General features: G+C 36.3%; 1 protein-coding gene across 2 annotated transcripts in view; it reads left to right on the plus strand.

Moving 5' to 3' along the window:
• The window catches only part of RANBP2 (RAN binding protein 2), a 76354-nt gene that overhangs the window by 52617 nt on the left and 4840 nt on the right, over positions 1-18897 (plus strand). Inside the window, exons 20-26 of one of the 2 annotated variants that reach the window (XM_032842420.1) lie at positions 830-5429; positions 6023-6100; positions 8942-9112; positions 9760-9852; positions 10367-10545; positions 16682-16886; positions 17164-17265. In XM_032842420.1, the coding sequence (XP_032698311.1) occupies positions 830-5429; positions 6023-6100; positions 8942-9112; positions 9760-9852; positions 10367-10545; positions 16682-16886; positions 17164-17265 (5428 nt within the window). The remainder of the gene's footprint in view (positions 1-829; positions 5430-6022; positions 6101-8941; positions 9113-9759; positions 9853-10366; positions 10546-16681; positions 16887-17163; positions 17266-18897) is intronic. The other variant, XM_032842421.1, reaches the window with a different exon arrangement.

The raw sequence follows: 18897 nt of genomic DNA on the forward strand, positions 1-18897 counted from the left end.
TATATGTCCCATAAGATATAGCTATTTTAAATTTCTTTCTAGATACAGAAGTTATGCTTCTTACTCATCTTATTTTTATGTTACAATAAGTGTGAACATTTAGAATATTTCCCAAAAGTGGGGGGGATGGTGGTGGTGATGGGTCCTTTATCATTTTGTTTTGGTGGAAACAGGACTAGAATGGCCTTGCTGAACCACTATGTGGTAAGTACTTCAGGCCTGAAGTGACTATGTAGGTGTCTATTAACACCAATATTACAACTGTAGTTGAGTTATGAAGCTTTGAAGACAGATGGCTTGGGTGAATTTAGACCCTGGCTCTTTTGCTCACTGTGACCTTGGGCAAGTTTCTTAATCTCTCTATGCATTAGTTGCCTCATATGTAAAATGAGGATAATAATCCCTTAATTCATAGGGTTTTTGAGGATATTAAAATGAGATATTATGTAGAGTGCTAAGAACAGTGCCCAGTTGGCACATTAGTAAATGCTCAATAAATGTTAGTCTCCATCATCATCATCATTATTGTTAACATCATTTAACACATTATTTAGGAATAAAGAAGAAATTTATTCTATGCATTTATTGTAGAATTGGATTTTTAAGATACTGTTATTAGTTAAAGCAATTTCCATTATATGCCAAGAAAGGAGTATAACTGTAAGTATCTTTGTAAGTAATGTCTTCTTTTAATGCTGTGGTATATACTTTAATGATATCTTTACCTTATAATGCTCATGTTTGTGGTTTGTGAGAATTGGTTTGTATCTAGTTATCTGTAGTTTTGTAGACAACTTAACAAAAATCTTTAACTCTTTTTTTCTTTTAGGGTCCGGTTTATGGCATGAATAGGCTTCCACCTCAACAACATATATATGCCTATTCCCAACAGATGCACACACCACCAGTCCAAAGCTCATCTGCTTGTATGTTCTCTCAAGAGATGTATGGTCCTCCATTGCGTTTTGAGTCTCCTGCAACAGGAATTCTATCACCCAGGGGTGATGATTACTTTAATTACAATGTTCAACAGACAAGCACAAATCCACCTTTGCCAGAGCCAGGTTATTTCACAAAACCCCCAGTTGCAGCTCATGCTTCAAGACCTGCAGAATCTAAGGTTATTGAATTTGGAAAATCTAATTTTGTTCAGCCTGTGCCAGGTGAAGGAATAAGACCATCTTTGACAGCACCTGCACATACAACACAGCCAACTCCTTTTAAATTTAACTCAAATTTCAAGTCAAATGATGGTGACTTTACCTTTTCTTCACCGCAGGTTGTAACACAACCCCCTTCTACAGCTTACAATAATAACGAAAGCCTTTTAGGTCTCTTAACTTCAGATAAACCTTTGCAAGGAGATGGCTACAGTGGACCAAAAGCTAGTCAAACCATTGGACCTCGAAATACGTTCAGTTTTGGAAGCAAAAATGTGCCTGGAATTTCATTTACTGAAAACATGGGTCCAAATCAGCAAAAGAATTCTGGTTTTCGTCGAAGTGATGACATGTTTACTTTCCATGGTCCAGGGAAATCAGTATTTGGAACACCTGCACCGGAGCTGGCCAACAAGAGTCATGAAACAGATGGAGGGAGTGCCCATGGTGATGATGATGATGATGGCCCTCACTTTGAGCCTGTGGTACCTCTTCCTGATAAGATTGAAGTAAAAACTGGTGAGGAAGATGAAGAAGAGTTCTTTTGCAATCGTGCAAAATTGTTTCGTTTTGATGCGGAATCCAAAGAATGGAAGGAACGTGGAATTGGTAATGTAAAAATCCTCAGGCATAAAACATCTGGTAAAATTCGCCTTCTCATGAGACGAGAGCAAGTCTTGAAAATCTGTGCAAATCATTACATCAGTCCGGATATGAAACTGACACCAAACGCTGGCTCCGACAGATCTTTTGTATGGCATGCTCTGGATTACGCTGATGAATTGCCCAAACCAGAACAGCTGGCTATTAGATTCAAAACTCCCGAGGAGGCAGCACTTTTTAAGTGCAAGTTTGAAGAGGCCCAGAACATTTTAAAAGCCTTAGGAGCAAATGTAGCCACAACAACAAATCAGGCTATGAGAATTGTAAAAGAACCCACAAGTCATGATAACAAAGATATTTGCAAATCTGATGCTGGAAACATGAATTTTGAATTTCAGATTGCAAAGAAAGAAGGGTCGTGGTGGCATTGTAGCAGCTGCTCATTAAAGAATGCTGCAACTGCTAAGAAGTGTGTATCATGCCAGAATCTAAACCCAAACAAGAAAGAACTCCTTGGCCCACCATTAGTTGAAACTGTGTCTGTTCTTACAACTGGCCTAGAAAATACACCAGATAGATTTGCATCAACGACTCCAAAGAAAGAAGGTCACTGGGATTGTAGTATTTGCTTAGTGAGAAACGAACCTACAGTATCTAGGTGCATTGCATGCCAGAATGCGAAGGCTGCTAACAAGAGTGGATCTTCATTTGTTCAGCAAGCTTCATTTAAATTTGGCCAGGGAGATCATCCTAAGTCTGTTAACAGTGATTTCAGATCTGTTTTTTCTACGAAGGAAGGACAGTGGGATTGCAATGTGTGCCGTGTACAAAATGAAGGAAGTTCTACAAAGTGTGCTGCCTGTCAGAATCCAAGAAAACAGAATTTACCTACTTCTGTTTCAACTCCTGCTTCCTTTAAGTTTGGTACTTCAGAAATAAGTAAAACCCCAAAGAGTGGATTTGAGGACATGTTTGCTAAGAAGGAAGGACAGTGGGATTGCAGTATTTGCTTAGTGCTAAATGAGGCAAGCGCTACCACCTGTGTTGCTTGCCAGAATCCAAGTAAACAAAATCAGCCTACTTCTGCTGTTCTAGCTCCTGCCTCGTCAGATACATGCAAGCCTCCAAAGGGTGGATTTGAAGGAATGTTCACCAAGAAGGAAGGACAGTGGGATTGTAGCATTTGCTTTGTGCAGAATGAGAGTTCTTCCTTAAAATGTGTGGCTTGTGATGCCTCTAAACCAACTCATAAACCTATTGCAGAAGCTCCTTCAGCTTTCACTTTGGGCTCAAAAACTAAGTTAAATGACTCTTCTGGAAGTCAAGTTGGAACAGGATTTAAAAGTAACTTTTCTGAAAAAGGTTTTAAATTTGGTACTGCAGAACAAGGATTTAAATTTGGGCATGTGGATCAAGAAAGTACACCTTCATTTACATTTCAGGGTTCTTCTAATACAGATTCTAAGTCAACAAAAGAAGGATTTAGTTTTTCTGTCCCTATGTCTGCTGATGGATTTAAATTTGGCATTCAGGAGTCTGGAATTCAAGAGAAGAAAAGTGAAAAGCCCCTTGAAAATGACACTGGTGTTCAGGTTCAGGATATCAGTAGTCAGAAGAATGGTAGTAGTGTAATTTTTGGTCAAACTGGTAGCACTTTTACCTTTGCAGATCTAGCAAAATCAACTTCAGGAGAAGGATTTCAGTTTGGCAAAAAAGACCCTAATTTCAAGGGATTTTCAGGTGCAGGAGAAAAATTATTCTCATCACAAAGTGGTAAAATGGCTGATAAAGCTGACACTTCTGCTGACCTTGAGAAAGATGATGATGCCTATCGGACCGAGGACAATGATGACATCCATTTTGAACCAGTAGTTCAGATGCCTGAAAAAGTAGAACTTGTAACAGGAGAAGAAGATGAAAAAGTTCTTTATTCACAGCGGGTAAAATTATTTAGGTTTGATGCTGAGATAAGTCAGTGGAAAGAAAGGGGTCTGGGGAACTTAAAAATTCTCAAGAATGAAGTCAATGGCAAACTAAGAATGCTTATGCGAAGAGAACAGGTACTAAAAGTGTGTGCTAATCATTGGATAACAACTACGATGAACCTGAAGCCTCTCTCTGGGTCCGATAGAGCATGGATGTGGTTAGCGAGTGATTTTTCTGATGGTGATGCCAAACTAGAGCAGCTGGCAGCAAAATTTAAAACACCAGAGCTGGCTGAAGAATTCAAGCAGAAATTTGAGGAATGCCAGAGACTTCTATTAGATATACCACTTCAAACTCCTCATAAACTTGTAGACACTGGCAGAGCTGCCAAGTTAATCCAGAGAGCAGAAGAAATGAAGAGTGGATTAAAAGATTTCAAAACGTTTTTGACAAATGATCAAACAAAAGTCACTGATGGAGAGAGTGAATCCTCTGATGCAGGTGCTGCCAGTGCCTCTGATACTACCAGCAAGCCAAACCCTGAAAACACAGGGCCCACACTGGAGTGGGACAACTATGATTTAAGGGAAGATGCTTTGGATGATAGTGTGAGTAGTAGCTCAGTACATGCTTCTCCACTGGCAAGTAGCCCCGTGAGGAAAAATCTCTTTCGCTTTGGTGAGTCAACAACAGGATTTAACTTCAGTTTTAAGTCTGCTTTGAGTCCATCTAAGTCTCCTGCCAAATTGAACCAGAGTGGGACCTCAGTTGGCACTGATGAAGAATCTGATGTTACTCAGGAAGAAGAGAGAGATGGCCAGTACTTTGAACCTGTTGTACCTTTACCTGATCTAGTGGAAGTGTCCAGTGGTGAGGAAAATGAACAAGTTGTTTTTAGTCACAGAGCAAAACTCTATAGATACGATAAAGATGTTGGTCAGTGGAAAGAAAGAGGCATTGGTGATATAAAGATTTTACAGAATTATGATAATAAGCAAGTTCGAATAGTGATGAGAAGGGACCAGGTGTTAAAACTTTGTGCCAATCACAGAATAACTCCAGATATGACTTTGCAAAATATGAAAGGGACAGAACGAGTGTGGGTGTGGACTGCTTGTGATTTTGCAGATGGGGAAAGAAAAGTAGAACATTTAGCTGTCCGTTTTAAACTACAGGATGTTGCAGATTCATTTAAGAAAATATTTGATGAAGCAAAAGTAGCCCAAGAAAAAGATTCTTTGATAACACCTCAGGTTTCTCGTTCAACCACTCCTAGAGAGTCACCATGTGGCAAAATTGCTGTTGCTGTATTAGAAGAAACCACAAGAGAAAGGACAGATTTAATTCAGGGTGACGACACAGCAGATGCAACTTCAGAAGTTGGAGAAGTGTCTAGCACATCTGAAGCAACAACTAAAGCAGTGGTTTCTCCTCCAAAGTTTGTATTTGGTTCGGAGTCCGTTAAAAGTATTTTTAGTAGTGAAAAATCAAAACCATTTGCATTTGGCAACAGTTCAGCCACTGGGTCTTTGTTTGGATTTAGTTTTAATGCACCTTTGAAAAATAGTGGTGAAATTAGTTCAGTAGTCAAGAGTGGATCTGAAAGAAAAGTGGAACCTAATTGCAAAGAGTCGAAGAATTCAGATAGCAAACAGTCTTCAGATGGCAAAGTCAGAAATCTCTTTGCTTTTCCAAAGGAAGAGTCCTCAACTAATTACACCTTTAAAACACCAGAAAAGGGTAAGCGCTTAGTCTTTAGTATAAGCAGAATTTTTCATCCATTGTGTGTAAATATTTTGCTTTATGCGTATACTCTTTGTAGGATACTAATGTTTTAGTAAAAGTTGGGTCATAAACATAGTGCGTTGTGAACAGCCAAAAAATAATTGTACAGATTGTTTTTTCTGCCTAAATCCGTTTCCCTGTGATTGTTTAAATAGTGGCAGAGAACGTGTAAGTTATTGAGGATATCTAACTGAAAGATATTTATATTATGTTTAATGCAGAGAACAAGAACCTAATACAGTACCAAAGTTTAGTGACTCATGTACTCATGAGTATTAACTTGAGTTTGATTTTTTTTTTAAAGTGTTCATACTTCAATGTATCATTCTCTTGTCAGTCAAAAAACATGGTACTGAGATGTTTATATGTCATATAAGGTAGTCTTACCATTGTTTATTAAATGAGCAAAGAATGAAACTACCAGGATAAATGAATATCTGAGATTGCTAAATTGGTATAAATTGAGGGACTCTGGCTTTTTATATTTTAAAATCACGTTCACTTTGATTCTCAAGATGTCCAAAAATGAAATACTCTTTATTTTCTAGGATTTAATTTTAGCCTTTTTAAATCTAATCCAATGGCTTTTTGGACCAGCATCCCTTCCTCAGAGCCTGAGAACGAAGGTATAGAGCTAGTATTCTCAGTACGAGATGACATCATTTTTTTTTTTTAGCAGCTGGTAGTCCTTAGCAAAGTAACTGGCTGTATGAAATTAAGTACTTAACACTAAGGAGTGCATGTTAAAAGAATGTCTGTTTAAACAAGTACTTTTTTTGACTGGCGGTATATAACATCCTTTAATGCTGTTTTTGTTTTGTTTTTAATGTACTTGGATGACATGTTTTTTCAGTATTGTACAGCATTATTTTGAGGTAGATCCATGTGGTCTTTATCTTTTGCTGCTTTATACTTCATTATTATTTTTAACTCTGCTTAATGAAGACCTTTGTTTTTTCTAACATTTATCTTTAGCCAGGAATGTCTGCTAGCATGTATACACATGGAACAGAGTTGCCCTTTAATATTATCCTTTTGGATAGGGTTTAGAAAAATATCCTATTTAAAAGTAGATGTCATTTTTAACAGCCAACATTGTATACCTGGTATGTTATAAAAATAAATGTTGGTATTAGAGTGGAGTAATAGGAAGTGGGGGAATCTGTTAAAGACCTTTGAGAGCAAGGTTAGGGAAATGAATACTATTAGTATCTAACAACATATCTTGAGCAACACAACTATGTTCAGTGATAAAATAACAATCCTTGATTCGGGGGCCCTTTACTCAGTCACAATACTAGCTAAAGAACTTTGCTTTTAATTTTTAACCCTCATTCTTAGTGATATATTCTTTGGGAATTTGTGAAAAGTGTGGACTTTTTCCTCTAAATGACATATACTTGAATGCACACTCCAGGACTGTAGGTTAAGAATCCCTGGTCTAAGAGCAGATTTACCAGTATACTACTGTATGACAAAGAGCCTTATTCTCTTTCAAGTCCAAGAACGTAATGGTCCCGGGCTCCTGGGTGGCTCAGTGGGTTAAGGCCTTTGCCTTCAGCTCAGGTCATGATCTCAGGGTCCTGGGATCTCGAGCCCCACATCGGGCTCTCTGCTCAGCGGGGAGCCTGCTTCCTCCTCTCTCTCTGCCTGCCTCTCTGACTACTTGTAATCTCTATCAAATAAATAAATTAAATCTTAAAAAAAAAAAAGAATGTAATGGTCCCAAAGGACCTTAGAAATGGAGATTCCAGACTCTGAGGAGACTGAGGCTTGGCTGGGTTATCTGAAATACCCACACTGTCTCTACCAGCTAATAGCAGAATTGGAATAAGAATTTATATATCTTACAGTATTGTAATTGATTCTATGTTTTTCTGATTAAGGAGAGTAAAAGGCAAGTTTAGCATTGTAAAAGGTCTCCAGTTCTCTAAATCAGATCAAATATGACCTGTGTATGTAACTTAGAATTTTCTTTTTTTTTTTAAACAGATTTTATTTATATATTTGACAGAGAGAGAGAGAGATCACAAGTAGGCAGAGAGGCAGGCAGAGAGAGAGGGGGTAGCCGACTCCCCACTGACAGAGCCCAATGTGGGGCTCGGTCCCAGGATCCTGAGATACGACCTGAGCCAAAGGCAGAGGCTTAACCCACTGAGCCACCCAGGCGGCCCTAGAGTTTTCTAATAGCAACATTAAAAAATAGGATAAAAAACAGGTGAAAAAAGAAGCAGATGAATTTAATTTTAATCTATGCAGTTACATTATATCTGAAATAACATTTCAGGTTCTAATCAGTATAAAAATAAAGATATACTTCATATTCTGGGTTTTTTGTTTTGTTTTGTTTTTTATACAAAGTCTTCAAAATCCAGTGTATATTTTTATTTTTATTTTATTTTATTATCTTTTTTTTGAGGGAGAGACAGTGTGTGATCACAAATGGGAGGGACAGAGAGAGGTGGAATGGGGAGGAGAGAGAATCTCAAGCAGACTCCGTTCTGAGTGTGGAACCTGACACAGGGCTCAGTCTCATAATCGCAAGATCAAGACCTGAGCCGAAATCAAGAGTTCAGCAGTTAACCAACTAAGCCATCCAGTTGCCCCTAGTGTGTATTTTTATACCTGAAGTAGGACTCAGTTTGGACTAGGCACATTTAAAGTGCTTGATAGCCACATGTGGCTAAGATATGATTTTGGACAGCACCTGTTGGTATGTGATTTGTTTTATCTGTTCCTTTTGCCAGATATTCCTCTTTATTTATTGGCCACAGTGTATTGTATGAAGAATCCCCTTTTTCTTTGTGTTTTGCTTTTTTTTGTTGTTGTAGTTTTTCAGCTATAAAATTTGTCCTAAATTCTTAGTGTATTATACCAAGGATAACAGTAATTTTAATTTAGTTTTATATGTTATCATGCTTGGAAGTGTGCAAAACTGGATATAACTCCAATCACCCACTGTCCTTGGCAATTGTTAATAATTCCAATTACCTGCCATGCTTGGCAATTGTTAACTTTTCTTGTAGGAACTAATCAAGGTTAGCTTTGCATTAGTTTCATATTTATACTAATCTTTGCTCATGATTTCTCTAAGTTTTTTCAGTTGCAAATGCATGGATATTTTGCTAAACAATTGTTTAGTATGCCAAATATGGTTATGGCAGCACTATTTAAATGCCTTTTACAATTATAGCCATTAATAGTAGTTTTTATTAAATGATCAGTGAGTAAATGCAGTAGTTTTTTGGTTTTAAATAGATTCTGTGTTCAGTAAGGGTTTTGACAGAACATTAAATCAGACTTCTAATTCTTTACAGAGCTTTGTCCACATCAGAGTTTATGTGTTTTCATCACTATTCTATTTTAACCTAAAAATAAGTTCAGTGGTTTTATTTTCAGCTAGGATATTGGTGTTAATACAACTATTTAATATCTTGTCTTCGTAATTTTTTGGACTTACTTTATAGCAAAAGAGAAGGTAAAACCTGAAGATCCTTCCTCAGATGATGATGTTCTTATTGTATATGAGTTAACACCCACCCCTGAGCAAAAAGATCTTGCAAGCAAACTTAAACTTCCTCCAACTTTCTTCTGCTATAAGAATAAACCAGATTATATTAGTGAAGAAGAAGAGGATGGTAAATCTTCTGTTATTTAAAATGCATTCTTTTCATGGTAATCTTAGTAATGGGGGAGTATGGTTAAATTATTTAAAGCCTGCCTCTTAGAACCCAACACTGCTGTCATTGTAGCTAAGATGTTTATCCTCAGTGTATGTTTTGTAAATAGTCAATGGATGTAATGATTGAAACAACTGCATTTATTAAGTGAGGATTTTGTGGATGGCTACCATAAGTTGTGCAGGCATTTTGAGAATTGAAAGCAATCCTCATTCTCTGTTGACTTAGAGGGATGAGGGAGTAATGAAGCAGATGGGTGTTTGATTATGGAAAACTCTGTGAGCCATACCAGAGTCTTTAAGCAGGGGAGTTCCATGCTCAGGAAGTTTCAGTAGGACTGGTTGAGTTTGGTGTAGAGGATTGGGTTGTGGGACATGGAGATAGGAAGATGATAGAGTAGCTCAAACAAGAAGAGAGCCTGAATAGAATTTCTATAATGACAGGAGAGGCATTAGGAATATAGAATTGGAAAAATTGGGTGTTCTTTCAATGTGGGGAGTAAGGGAAAGTATGAAGTTGAAGGATAATTCCTAGATTTCTGGCTAGAAAAATTCCTGAAACTTAATAGAAATTCCTTTTGTTTAATAAAATCAATTATACTTAAGATGAAGATTTCGAAACAGCTGTCAAGAAACTTAATGGAAAACTATATCTGGATGACTCAGAAAAATGTAGACCATTAGAAGAAAAGCTAACAGGTATGTTAAATTAAAATTACTAATTTCAATGCTCTTACAAATTTTTTAATTCATTCATTCATTTGAGGGGGAAGAGAGAAAGGGAGGGGGAGGAGCAGAGGGGAGAGAAAATCTTAAGCAGCTCCATGTCCAATGCGGAGCCAAATGCGGGCCTTGATCTCAGAACCCAGAGATCATGACCTGAGCAGAATCAAGAATCAGACACTTAACCAACTGAGCCACTCAGGTGCCCCACTAGTTACAAAGTTTTAAAAAAAATCTTCTATTTAAAAGGAATCTTCTGATCATTTTTATAATTACCAGTTTTACTTATGTACTATTCCTCTCATGTTTTAAAATATTTGAAAATAATATGAAGTGTAAAACATTGTTTTCTTGGTGATCCTGTTCTCCATTACCACTCATAGGTATTGCTATCTGAGTCTGTAATCTGTACATTATATTGAGAACCGTTCTTGGAAAGGAGTTGGACTTCTTGTAACTTTCTTTTGCTTGTGTTCTGTGGAATTTTCAGATAATGAAAAAGAATGTGTTATTGTTTGGGAAAAGAAACCAACAGTTGAAGAGAAGGCAAAAGCAGATACATTAAAACTTCCACCTACATTTTTCTGTGGAGTCTGCAGTGATACTGATGAAGACAATGGAAATGGGGAAGACTTTCAGTCAGAATTTCAAAAAGTTCAGGACTCTCAAGTAAGAGCATCTCCATTATTTTCCTTCTGATTCAGTTGCCTTTGTTGATGCAGTAGACTAGAATGTTTTTACCAAATGGTGGTAATGTGTTGTGGGAAGAAAATGGATTAGGCATCTACCAATCAGCTTTGACCAGAGAAGAAGGAATTTTGTTCTGCATAGAGGACTGTAAAGATTCACCTCCTGTGTATGTTGGGTTTTTGTGGGGATGGGAGAGGTGGACTGAGCAGAATATCCTTTGGAGTGTTTACCACTAAGAATGATACTAATTAGTTCATTTTCTATGCAAATTAGTTTATTCTCTGGTGGAGAGAGTGGATAGGCAGTAATATTTGAGACAGTTCCTTGGCCTATAACTTGCTTTGTCAATTTCATGATTTGATTACTTTCTTAGCACAACTGTAGTGATAATTTTAATAGATATCAGCATCTTGGTTATCTTAATTTGTATTTCACAGAAAACAGAAGACAAGGTCCCTATCTAGTAATTGTTTACAGTCTAATATTGGCATGTATTCAGAATGTTCCTGCCTCCTCAAGTAATACTGGCTTTTTTTGTTGTTTTATTTTTGTTTTTGTTAGATGGTTAAAATAGAGTAGAGTCCTGGAATTAGTTACACACGTAGTGGTTTATTTAAGGGACATGTGGCTAGAGAGAGATGTGGTCTGAGTCTAAGAAATTTATTGTTCTTCATAGTCTCTCTGACTCGGAGGAGTCTTTGCTGGCCACCTAGGATGTGTAGGTTTAAATTTAATTCATCAGTACACATATAATTAATGGTCATAAGTTGATGTAAAGATACCACTTTCTCATTTATAACCCGATAGATTTATTTGTGGAAATCTGAAGTTTTTGCAGCAGTGGTCTCACTATTTCAATCTAAAGTGTATTTCAAATCACTTAGCAGTTTCCATGGATTCATTGTATTTACATGTATTTACATGTATTTCATTGTATTTTCATTCACAGTATTTAGTGACTGTTACTCTAATTCCTTACTGTTAGAGGCTTTATCATGTAGCTGTTTATTTAACAAGTACAGTATAATCATATTAATAAAAACTTGGATTATACAGATTTAAACAGTGATTTAAACATGGCCTTTTATGTGCAAAACTTTTAGTAAGTTACTACTTTAACATTTATTTTAAAACTGAAAAATAATTTCAGTACTGATGCACAGACTGAATTGTTGATCATTTATTCTTTTTCTACCTTGTGGTGCATGCCACTTGAGCTGGCACACAAGACTTGGTGTATTTTGTTGGTATTTTATAAACCACGCTGTTTATAGGAGTTGAAGTATCTTATTTGAGGTGACAGTTGTGTTATTTTAAAACATTTGTGATTGTTAGAAAATATCCTGTAACACTATCACACTGTTCATTAAATAGTAGTATTAGTGGCTATCCAAACATACTTTTGGTACCAAAGTTAAATATGATAAATCTCTTCTGTAAAGGTTGGAAAAAAATGCCGCAATAAAGTATACGTTTTGGAAGAGAGCAGTTACCTTTTGATACACAGAGATGAAATAGAAAACTAAAAACCATTTAAACTAAAATATGCTCTAAGAGATGTGGATTTACACTTTTTCAGAATGTGGTGTTCCTGCTTTACACTCAGTTTAATTAATTTTGAATATGATATCTGTTGCTTAAAATGCTTATGTGTACTCTGTTTATAAGCGTTTACTGTGAGCTAGCACTATGCTGACAATTGGGGATACAGTATTGAACAAAATAGAAGTAATTTGATTTGTCTGTATTGAGTTTTCCATTCAACGCCTCTAAGGTGAGGATGCATTAGGAGCTGAATTAAAACCCTTCCCCCCACCCATTTGTCTGTATTGAGTTTTCCATTCAAGGCCTCTAAGGTGAGGATGCATTAGGAGCTGAATTAAAACCCTTCCCCCCACCCAAGCAATCTAGCCTACTTTTTTGGGGTAACATTTATTGTGGTATAATTCACACACCGTACAGTTCACCCATTTTAAAGTATAGAATTCCGAGGTTTTTAGTATATTCGCAGGGTTCTGCAACCATTACCACAATCAATTTCTAACAGTTTTATCAACCCAAGAAAAACCTCTAACCTCTACCAGTCACCACCCTTCCCTATTTCCCCCTAGTTCCTCCAGCCCTAGAAACCAGTGATGGACTATCTCTATAAGTCTGCCTATTGTGGACATTTCTTCCTTTTTTTTTTTTTTTTAAAGATTTTATTTATTTATTTGACAGACAGAGACCACAAGTAGGCAGAGAGACAGGCAGAAAGAAAGGAGGAAGCAGGCTCTCCGCTGAGCAGAGCCTGATGCGGGGCTGGATCCCAGGACCCTGGGATCATGACCTGAGCCGAGGGCAGAGGCTTTAACCCACTGAGCCACCCAGGCGCCCCTATTGTGGACATTTCTTATAAATAACTTTTGTGTCTGGCTTCTTTCACTTAATGTGTTCAAATATATCTACACTGTAGCATATATATGCATTTATTGATTTTTATGACTGAATAATATTCCATTGTATGGGTATGCCACATTTCATTTATCCATTCATCTGTTGATGGCCACTTGGGTTGGTTTTACTTTTTGGCTATTACAGTAATACTGCTGTGATAGCATAAAACATTTGATACAAACAGAATGAATTTTCTTTGCCTTGTGCTTCAGGTATGTTAAGGACTTCTTTCATTTGTAGTAATTTTTTTTATTTACAGAAGTAAAATTCACTTTTGTGTATGTGTGTCTTTTTTCTCTGAGTTCTTACATATGCCTGAATTCTTATAATTCCCACCAAAGACAGGATAGAATAATTCCAACACACCCAGAATTCCTTTGTATCATCCCTTTGTAGTCAGATCCTCCCCTACCCATATCTTTTAGCAACTGCTGATCTGTTTTCTGTTTCTATATTTTTGCCTTTTCTAGACCAACATATGAATGAAATCCTACAGTATAGGATTTCATATGAATAAAATACTACAGTATAGGCAATTGTCTATCCCTAAGTAGTATTCCATTGTGTGGCTATACCACAGTTTATTCATTGATCCATGGAAGGTCATTTCCAATTTATTTTGCTCTTTTTCTAGTTTCCCAAAGTGGAGCCATTCTTCATTTCTAGTATAGTTAATGTTCTAAGTTTCTTTCTAGGAACTGTTCAGCTCCATCCCAAAACTTTTACTATGTGGTATTTTCATTTTCTTTCAGTTTAAAATACTCATTTTCCTTGAGATATTCTTTTGGTACATGCATTAGGTAGTATGTTGCTCCCAAATATTTGGTGATATTCCACATATTCTGGTATTGATTTCTAGTTTAATTCCTTTATTGTCTGTGAACGTATTTTGAGTAATTTCAGTTCTTACAGGTTTAATGAAGGCTGTCTTGGTGATTGTTGTGCACTTGAGAGGAATGTGTAGTCTGCTCTTTTGGGGTAGTGTTTTATGTTAATTAGATCAAGCTAATTGATGCTGTGCTGTCTAAGTCTCAATATATTATCTTTGACTACTTTTTTGTTTCCTTATTCTTTTTATTATTGAGAAGACTGTTGCTAGGCATAATTGTAGATTTGTCTGTTTCTCCTATTAATTTTTGCTTAATGTACTTAGAAAATACATTAGGTACATTAATGTACTTAGAAAGTTTTCTAGAAGACATTGTAGGAATTGCTAGTCTTTCTTTCTTTCTTAAATGTTTGATAGAACTCGGTACTGAAACCATTTGGTCCTGGAATGATACTGATTGATGATACATTTTCTTTAGTAGATGTAGGCCTATTCAGATTATCTATTTCTTCTTCTTGAGTTTTGGTAGGTTGTGTCTTTCAAGGAATTGGTCCATTTTCTTTATGTTAATCAAATTTGTGGGTATAATGGTGTCTAAATTAAAATTTATTACCCTTTTAATAGCCATCAATTAAAAGTGAGTAGTGATGGCTCTTGTTTCATTTCTTTTCCTTTTTAAAAAATTATTTATTTGAGAGAGAGAGCACAAACAGGGGGAAGGGCAGAGGGAGAAACAGACTCCCCACTGAGCAGAGATCCACAGGAGGGGCTCAATCCCAGGACCCCAGGATGATGACTGGAACTGGAGCCAGATGCTTTGACTGAGCCACTCAGGCACCCCTTGTTTCATTTCTTTTTTTTTTTTTTCTTTTTTTTTGTTTTAGAGAGTTTATTTACTTATTTGATAGAGATAACAAGTAGGCAGAGAGGCAGGCAGAGAGAGAGAGAGAGAGGAGGAAGCAGGCTCCCTGCCAAGGAGAGAGCCTGATGTGGAACTTGATCCCAGGACCCTGAGATCATGACCTGAGCTGAAGGCAGTCTCTTAACCCACTGAGCCACCCAGGCGCCCCCTTGTTTCATTTCTAATATTAATAACTTGCATCTTGTTTTCTTGATTAACCTACTATGGGTTTATCGGTTTTTATTGACCTTTTCAAAAAACTACTTTTGATTTTGTTGTTTTCCTCTTTTAATTTCCTGCTTTATTGATTTCTTCTATACTTTTCATTTTTTTCTAATCTTCTTGCTTTAATTTTATATTGCTCTTTCTCTAGTTTCTTAAGGTAGGAGTTCATTGATTTTAGATTTTTTTTCTTAAAGATTTTATTTATTTGAGAGAGAGAGGGAGGGAGAGAGCACAAGCCCAGGGGAGAGGCAGAAGGAGAGGGAGAAGCAGACTTCCCACTGAGCAGGGATCCTGATGCAGGGCTCAGTCTAGGAACCCTGTGATCATGACCTGAGCCAAAGTCACATACTTTTAACTGACTGAACCACCCAGTCACCCCATTGATCTTCTTAATGTATGCATTCAGTACTATAAATTTTCCCTTCCTTGCTTTTGTTGCATTTTGTAAGTTTTGATAAGTTGTAGTTTCATATTTATTTAAAGATATTTTTAATTTATCTAGAGGCCTTTGTATATATGTATTACTTTTAAAAAATGGGTTGTTTAATCTCTTAATATTTGGAATTTCTCCAGCTATATTTCTGGTAATGATTTCTAGCTTAATTCCTTTGTTGACTGAGTATATATACTTTGTATGATTTCTGTTCTGTTGAATTTGTTGAGGTGCGTTTTATGGGCCAGAATGTGTTTTTTTTTGGTAAATCATCTGTGTTGCTTTCTGTTACTGTATTTTTTTTTTTTAAAGATTTTATTTATTTATTTGACAGAGAGAGATCACAAGCAGGCAGAGAGGCAGGCAGAGAGAGAGGAGGAAGCAGGCTCCCTGCTGAGCAGAGAGCCCGATGCAGGGCTCTATCCCAGGACTCTGAGATCATGACCTGAGCCAAAGGCAGCGGCTTAACCCACTGAGCCACCCAGGCGCCCCTGTATTTTTTCATTTATAAAATTCCCACTTGACTCTTTTTATACCTTCAGTTTTTTTGCTGAGAACTTGTTATCTTTTCATTTATTTTAAAGAATATTTGCTCTTACATCCTGGAGCATTGTTACAGTAGCTTCTTTAAAGTTCTTTTCTGCTCATTTTTTCTGCTCATTCAACACATGGATCATTTCCTGACAACCCCAACCCCTGACCAAGGAGAGTTGGCTTTTCTTGGGACTTTTTTCCATCTCTGTCATTGCAGCTTCTCTAGCACCCAGGCTGGAATATGGGTTGGTGGGGAAGAAAAAACCCTGGAAGGTTCTTACCACTGGATTATAACTCAAGTCTTGGGGTTCTTTTTTTTTTTTTTAATATTTTATTTATTTATTTGACAGACAGAAATCACAAGTAGGCAGAGAGGCAGGCAGAGAGAGAAGAAAGCAGACTCCCTGTGGAGCAGAGAGCCCGACGTGGGGCTCGATCCCAAGACCTTGGGATCATGACCTGAGCCAAAAGCAGAGGCTTTAACCCACTGAGCCACCCAGGTGCCCCAAATCTTGGGGTTCTTAATCCTCCTGATTTATCCACCTTTCAGAGGCTTTTTATACTTGGCTTTATCTGTTTTCAGTCCAGTTCAATAGTAAATATAGGTTGGAGTGTAGAATGGGAGAGATAGGGTGAAGTGTGCTTATTCCATTATGTCCAGAATTCTCAAGTCCTCAATTTCTTTTAAAATAGTAATATGATCCTTTTTGCCAGTCAGTATTTAATGGCATAGTTATTTTTTACTTCCTCTTTGCAGAAATCCCAGAGTGAAGAAATAGCTAACACGGCTGACAGTATGTATACAGGTGGGAGTAAAGTGACTGCACCATTTTTATGTAAATCTGAAGAACCTGATTTTATTACCAAATCTGTTAGTTCACCACCTGTTTCTTCTGGAACTGTGGATAAACCTGTAGATTTGTCTACTAGAAAGGAAAATGATGCAGATTCTACAAGCCAAGGTAAAATTTAATACGTTTACAAAAATCTTCTAGGCATATATTACATAATGTCACCTACCTCTGTGTTTGAGAAAATAGACTCAAATGTCAATTCTAAAAACTCCCTTCCCTTAAAACACATTTGAAACGTATAAAGGGGCATGAAATATTTGTAATAATAACCAGAAAATCATACTGCCTTGTCAACAAGGACCCATTCTCTCTGGGTCCTGGGTAAAAGCTTTGATGTTCAGTATATATTAAATGAAATGTTAAATTATTCTTTTCCTTTTGCCAGTGGAAAGCAAAACAGTTTCATTTGGATTTGGAAGTAGCGCAGGGCTGTCATTTGCAGACTTGGCTTCCAGTAATTCTGGGGATTTTGCTTTTGGTTCTAAAGGTAAGATCAAGAGGAGAGATTTTAAAGATCATGTTACAGAATCAAACACAACTGAAAGAACTAGTCCTTTGCCACAGTGTTGTAACTAAGTTGGACATTTCTTCCCTCATCTTACCTTCCATTCTGTTTAAGGGTATTAATGAGAAAGGACTTTATATTAATTAATCATTAATTAATTAATATAAAATTAATAATAATATATATTTTACTATTATTTTTGACATTTATTAATATAAATAATATATTTGACATTTATTAATATAAATAATATAAACCATAAGAATTTTCTCTTAATTCACTATAAATCTTGTTGTTAGTCTTTCCCATCCTGAAATGTAGAACCACCTTTCCAGTTTTGGAATTACCTTGGCATTGTTCTTTTAATTATACTTTTGGATTTGGTTTTTGTGAATATTTCAGATTTGTGCATCTATTTTTTAAGGAGATGATTTTATAGTTTTCTATTTTTCTAGTTTCCTTGATCAAGTTTGAATATAAGGCTTGTGCTGATTTATCACTATAAATTTATGGTTGATGAGGTTTCCCATCTTTTTCAGTGGTTTTTTTTTTTAGTGCATTTTGTATCATTTGTAGAGAATAATATATTACTTGATTGTTTCAAGTTTATTGGCATATTACTTTCTCTTTCTTATAATGACTTTCATATTTCTGATTATAGCACCACCTAAGTTGTTATACAAGATGCTTGATTTGTGGAATGTTAATGAAAATATATACTTATATGACTTTATATGATTTATGTAATTCAGAATAGCATTCTTCCCACCCACATGCTTACACTTCTTTCACATCACCTGCCATTTACAGAGGCACATGTAAAACTTTCAGAAATTACCTTCAGGTATTGTTTGTTATGCTGGAATTCATATCCTCACCGATGTCAAGTTGCTATATATTTTTTTAATGTATGGTAGCCTGAAGTCAGGAGATAATGAGCCCTTATAGATATAGTTATCTGTATACAAAAAATTATCAAATAAAAGTTGATGAGTTAGGATGCTTGTTTTTCAGTGTAACCTTTTCAAAGTACTCTATCCATACTGTGCAGTAAAGTGTGAAATAGGCTAGACTCAAACCTCATGACATTTACTTCTCACCGCCACTTGTCATTTTTTGCTGAGGTGATTTAGCAAGTTCTTTGTTAACTACATTACTTACTTTGTTTTCTTCTTAGATCTGGCAGGAATTTGTGCTGTCTTTTCAAAGAAGTACCTTTTGGTTTGGACAGTTCTTCTTTTGTTTGTGTTTCTGATTAATCTTTAGACTTTTTCATTACTTTTCTTTTAAATTAGTTTTTTTTTAAGAGGTCATAAATTTCACCAGAATGTGGGTATCCATCTTCCTTACTCCTTCCCTCTCTCCCTCCCTCCCTTCCCTCCTTCCTTTCGTTCTTTCTTTCTTTTTTAAACTTTCTGATTTTAAACTTTCTGTTTTGGTTGGTTTTTAAGTTCAGAGGAATCTTTTTTTCCTCTTCTTATTGTATATTCTTTTTCTGTAATGATTCTTTTTTTTTTAATCTGCTCCTGTCCTTTTTTGGTTGTGATTTTTTTTTTTTTAAACTCATTTTCTTTGCAAGCTCTATTCACATAGGTATGTCAGTCATTCCACATC

Source organism: Lontra canadensis, unplaced genomic scaffold, assembly GCF_010015895.1.
Source record: "Lontra canadensis isolate GAN:19392208 unplaced genomic scaffold, GSC_riverotter_1.0 scaffold130, whole genome shotgun sequence".
NCBI classification, from domain to species: domain Eukaryota; kingdom Metazoa; phylum Chordata; class Mammalia; order Carnivora; family Mustelidae; genus Lontra; species Lontra canadensis.